Below are 5,850 nucleotides of genomic sequence, written 5' to 3' on the forward strand. Positions count from 1 at the left end.
GCCGAGGCCGGGAGAGCAGCGCGAGTCCCGAAGGCTGGAGCGTTGGGGACCCGCGGAGCTCGCCCCAGTCCACCCCTTCCCGGCTCGCCTCCTTACCCTCGGCCTGGAGCAGCAGCTCTGGCGCGCGGCGGAGACTCCCCGGCCCGCAGCCCAGAGCTTAGGGGGCAGTCCTTCCTGTTTGCCTTTCCAGCGAGGGGCCCCGCAGCCTCCTCTGCCCGCGGCCTGGCTTCCTGCTCTCTTCCCAGCCCCCTCCCACAGCCTGGGCCTCTTTCCTCCCTCCCACCTCCAGCCGCCAGGTCCCCAACTGCCCGCCAGGCTTGGGCCTGAGTGGCAGAGGCGCCTGCAGCTGCCAATCCCAAAAATATTCTCTGATGACACAGCTGGAGGACAAGGGCCCAGACTGGCTCCTCCAGGCTAAGTATAGAGCAGGCTGGACCACCTGCCCCCCGCCCAAGCCCCAGTTCTAGTTGCAGCCCAACCCTTCGCTTAGGCTAGCCCAGCAGTTGCTTGGTTGAAGGGCTCTCAGAGGGGCTAAGGAAGCTGATGCATTCTGTCTTTCTGACAAAAGACACTTTCAGAAACTGGCCAAACCCTGGCCAAGCAGCTCTCAGGCTGCTTCTGTCCCACCTGAGGTCACCTCTGTGCTGGGTGCTGAGACGTGAGACAGTGTTTGTGTGTGTGTGTGTGTGTGTGTGTGTGTGTGTAAGAGAGAGAGAGAGAGACAGAGAGAGAGAGAGTGTGTGTGTGTGTGTGTGTGTGTGTAGGGGGAAGAAGTGTATGTTTGTATGTGTGGGTCAGGTCACTCCGGGTGAACATCCTCCCCAGCCCCCTCTCCCACATTCTTGGCCCCAGTGGGAGATAAGGCTCAGGGCCACAGACCTCTGCGTCAGAGATAGGAGGTCTCAATGCCATGGGCAGGGGTGACTTGGACTGCAGGGCGTGGGAAGGGCTGGGGAAGAGGGGTGAGAAGGATAGAAGAGGGCAGGTGGTGGGATGGGGAGAGGAGGTTGCAGAGGCCTTGGGCAGACCCTGATAGAGAGGACACAGGGCAGGGTGTGGGTTCCCCGTTGGCAGGGCCAGGTGAGCTATGGTACCTCAGCTGCCCCTGCTGCTGCTCTTGCTATTAGCCCCGCAGGGTGGGCAGGGCTGCCATGGGCTGGAGCTGGACAGGGAACTTGTCCTGGCCAAGGTGAGGGCCCTGTTCTTGGATGCCTTGGGGCCCCCAGCAGTGATGGGGGAAGGTGGGAGTCCTGGAATCAGGCGGCTGCCCAGAAGACACGCTGTGGGGGGCTTCACACGAAGGGGCTCTGAGCCCGAGGCGGAGGATGTCTCCCAGGCCATCCTTTTTCCAGCCACAGGTAACAAGGGTGGGGAACCAGCAAGGTGACTTTGAGAAGCACCTGGGCTTGGGAGGAGGATGACCTGGGTTTGAATCCCAACCCTGCCACTCAGCTGGCTTAGCATCAGTGGATCAATTACTAAAGTCCCCTGAGCCTCTGTCTCCTCAATAATGCCCACTCTTAGGGTTGAGTGAGCTGGTGAGCTTATAGAGTGACTGAAACATGGGAGGCATCTTGAGGCAGAGCTCTCTGGGCTTGGGCTCTTCCTGCTATCTTTTCTCTTAACTCTGCCTCTGCTCCCTGCCCAAGCTTTGTTTCTTCAGCTCCAGGTAGCTGAGACTTGAAGAGAGATATCAGGGAGGCAGGAGGATAGATTAGTTGGGAAGTTAGTCTATCTTCTCTTGAGTTCCTGTCTCACTTCCATTTGTGTTTCCCCTCATTCTACTGACTGAACGAATAAAGCCCTCCTCTGGCCCAACTTTCTCACGGAGGACCCTCTGCCTCCCTGGCTTCAGCCCACCTGCAGCATACTGGAGAAAAGTATGACTTTAGAATCAGGCAGAATTCCAGTATGGCCATTTAGAAGTTGAAAATCACTTCATCTCTCTAAGCCTCAGTTTCTTATCTGAAAAATGGATCCATTTTTATGAATTTATAATGAGAGAAGCTTTGTCATAGTATAGCCCCAACTGCCTGGGGCTGGCCCGTGATTATTTACTATCATCGATGTATGTCGGGGCAAAGATGCCAGCTGCTCTTTCTTGGGAAGGACAGCCATCTATTCTGTTACATCCCTAGTCCTCCTCCTCTTCTTTTTCTTTCCTTTCTTCCTGTTGTGTGTGTGTGTTAATCTGACTTTTAAAAATGGAATTATTTTTAAAAACTTTTCATATAATGCTTCTGACACTCCCAGAGTTATAAAGAGTAATATAACAAAGTCTAACAATTCTAAATATTGGTGAAGGTAGAGAGTGACAGGGACTTTTCTTTTTTTTAATATTTATTTTTCAGTTTTTGGTGGACACAACATCTTTATTTTATTTTTATGTGGTGCTGAGGATCGAACCCAGCGCCCCGTGCATGCCAGGCGAATGCGTTACCGCTTGAGCCACACCCCCAGCCTGACTTTTCTTTTCTTTTCTTTTTTTTTTTTTGATACTGGGGATTGAATTCAGGGGCACTTTATCATTGAATTACATCCCCAGATCCCAGTTCTTTTTATTTTGAGGCAGGGTCTTGTTAAGTTGCTCAGGCTGGCCTCGAACTTGGGATCCTCCTGGATCAGCCCCTTGAACTGCTCGAATTGCATGTGTGTGCCACTGTAACCAGCTAACAGAAACTCTTACACATTGCTCTGTGGAATATTAATTGAAAAACTACCTCAAAGAGAAGTGGGTGATGTTTTGTGTGTGTATGTGTATTTTTTTTTCTTTTTTGCAGTGCTGGGGATTAAACCCAGGACCTCATGCATGTGAAGCAAGCACTCTACAACTGAATTCTATACTCAACCCCTATATTGTATTTTTTTCTTTCTGTCATATAACTCTGTTTAACTGAGGATGATCATCCACAATGGTCAGGGGGCATACTAGATTGAAATTCTCATATTTTGGTTCTATGCTTAGTCTTTCTTTTCTCTTGCTTTCCAAAACATTTACAAGGTGTGTATGTGTGTGTGTGTGTGTGTGTGTGTGTATAAATAATATATTTATTACATATATATATAACCAAGTAATTTTATTCTAATTCTAGTCCTAATGTTGTTTAATATAGTCTAATATTGTTTTCCTTCTTTTTCTTAAATATCTCTTTAGTTGTCAATGGACCTTTATTTTATTAATTTTTATGTGGTGCTGAGAATCAAACCTAGTGCCTCACACATGCTAGGCAAGCTCTCTGCCACTGAGCCACAACCCCAGCCCTCTTCTTTTTTTTATTTTTTAACTTATTTTTTTAATATTGGGGATTGAGCCCAGGGGCCCTTTACCACTGAGCTACATATGTACTCCAGCTCTTTTTATTATATATATATATATTTTTTTTTGTTTTGAGGCTGGCTTCAAAGGGGCAATCTTCTTGCCTCAGTCTCCTGAGTTGCTGGTTTTACAGGAGTGTGCCCCTGTATCAGCCCTGTTTTACATTTTTAAAATGCTTTAATAATTAAGTGAAAAAATGGGGAGCCTATTTCAGTTCTCCCAAGACTTGGGAGAAGCCCTAGGTCTGAGAGGGCCCTCAGCAGAGTGTATGGCATAACATTACCACTGGTGAATGGCAGCCACATCTCTCCTGATGAGGCAAGGGGAGAAGGGTTCCAGGTCTTGCTGGTCAGGGCTGCCCTCTCTCTTTTCTACTGTCCCTTGCAGGTGCCGGCTGTGAGGACCAGCCAGCTGTTGGAGGGCTGGTCCAAGAGGCTGAGGAAGGTGTCTTCACATATGTGTTCCGGCCATCCCACCACACACGCAGCCGACAGGTGACTTCGGCCCAGCTGTGGTTCCATACGGGGTTAGACAAGAAGGGCACAGTGGTCTCCAATAGCTCTGGGCCCCTGCTAAGCCTGCTGGTGCTGTCGTCTGGGGGACCCATGGCTGTGCCCATGTCCTTGGGCCAGGCACCCCCTCGCTGGGCTGTACTGCATCTGGACACCTCTGCTCTCCCTCTGCTGACTCACCCTGTCCTGGTGTTACTGCTGCGATGTCCTCTCTGTTCCTGCTCAGCCCGGCCAGAGACCACACCTTTCCTGGTGGCCCATACTCGGGCCAGACCACCTAGCGGAGGGGAGAGAGCTCGGCGCTCCACTCCCCCAATGCCCTGGCCTTGGTCTCCTGCGGCTCTGCGCCTGTTGCAGAGGCCTCCAGAGGAACCTGCTGCCCACGCCTACTGCCACAGAGCTGCACTCAACATCTCCTTCCAGGAGCTAGGCTGGGACCGGTGGATCGTGCACCCTCCCAGCTTCATCTTTCACTACTGTCATGGTGGCTGTGGACTGCCTACTCTGCCAGACCTCCCCCTGCCAGTCCCCGGGGTTCCCCCTACCCCTGTCCAGCCCCTTTCTTTGGTGCCAGGGGCCCAGCCTTGCTGCGCTGCCCTCCCGGGAACCATGAGGCCCCTGCACGTCCGTACCACCTCAGATGGAGGTTATTCTTTCAAGTACGAGACAGTACCCAACCTTCTCACACAACACTGTGCTTGTATCTAAGGAGTTCTGCTTCCTTAGCCCGAAGCTGGTGACCAAACCCTTACCACTGTCAGCTGGGAGGAAGGGCAGAGTGCAGAAAATAAATGGTTCCCCCTTACTCCTTTCTTCTACTTCTCTGCCAGAGGGATCCCTCCCCATTCCCCCCGCCATGGGCAACATGTGATAATAAAGAACAGTGCATATGACTTGGCATGCAGTCTCAGGCTTCTCTGAATTGATGTAGGGTAGGTTTGGGCCCCAACAGCATGGGATTATGGGATTTCAAGTCACTTAGCCATACTTGACCTCACAGATCTGGGATCTAAGAGCTGCAACTGAGTGTTTCTGTTGGGAAGTTCAAAGGTGTCCCAAGCTCCTTGGAAGCCACTCTGGAGGCAGAATTGGCCCTCTTGCAAGCTGACATGTCAATCAGGCTGCCTGCCCTGCCACACCTAAAAGAAACTGCTATACTCAGTATCTCTATCCACTGTGGCCATAAGACCCCTCCCCTGCCATTCTCTACCCTTGTTGAGGATGCCCTGCTCAAGGTCAGGGGATTCAGAACCTGGTCTTTGGAATCTCATGGAGAAAACTGTTCAGAGTTAGTCAGATCTTGGGATCTCTTGGGAGGTTGGGTGGAAAGAAAGGGACAGATGTATGAGCTGGTGGTGTCAGAAAGAAGTTTAAAAGGGCGGAGAGATGGTGTCATGTTGAAGTCAGATCACCAGAATGAAGACCCGAGAATTTCATTTTGCTGAAGTTCCTGGAATTTTTTTTTTTTTTTTAATTGTTGGTTGTTCAAAACATTACATAGTTCTTGACATATCATATTTCACACTTTGATTCAAGTGGGTTATGAACTCCCATTTTTACCCTGTATATAGATTGCAGAATCACATCGGTTACACACCCACTGATTTACATATTGCCATACTAGTGTCTGTTGTATTCTGCTGCCTTTCCTATCCTCTACTATCCCCCCTTCCCTCCCCTCCCCTCCCCTCTTCTCTCTCTACCCCCTCTACTGTCATTCATTTCTCCCCCTTGTTTTTTTTTCCCTTTCCCCTCACTTCCTCTTGTATGTAATTTTGTATAACCCTGAGGGTCTCCTTCCATTTCCCTTCTCTCTCCCTTTCCCTCCCACCAAGTTCCTGGAATTTGAATCTTTCTCTGTCTCCTGAGGCCTCGCTGAACTGGGGTTCTGGCTCTTGAAATCTTTGGCTCCCTTGATGCCCCTCATATACCTTGAGGTAACTCCTTAACTCACCACTTAACACCAGAAGGGTGGAAAGACAGAGACCACCACGGTGGGGGGGGGGGGATGTGTACCCATGA

At 50.6% G+C, this 5,850-nt stretch overlaps 1 protein-coding gene across 1 annotated transcript; it reads left to right on the forward strand.

Moving 5' to 3' along the window:
- The first annotated feature begins 10 nt into the window (after nucleotides 1-10).
- Inha (inhibin subunit alpha) lies at nucleotides 11-4,726 on the forward strand. The gene is made up of 2 exons (XM_015481445.2): nucleotides 11-1,358; nucleotides 3,704-4,726. The coding sequence occupies exons 1-2, from the start codon at nucleotides 1,088-1,090 to the stop codon at nucleotides 4,534-4,536; spliced, it is 1,104 nt and encodes a 367-aa protein (XP_015336931.1). The 5' UTR covers nucleotides 11-1,087; the 3' UTR covers nucleotides 4,537-4,726.
- The last annotated feature ends 1,124 nt before the right edge of the window (nucleotides 4,727-5,850 follow it).

This window comes from Marmota marmota, unplaced genomic scaffold, assembly GCF_001458135.2.
Source record: "Marmota marmota marmota unplaced genomic scaffold, marMar, whole genome shotgun sequence".
NCBI classification, from domain to species: domain Eukaryota; kingdom Metazoa; phylum Chordata; class Mammalia; order Rodentia; family Sciuridae; genus Marmota; species Marmota marmota.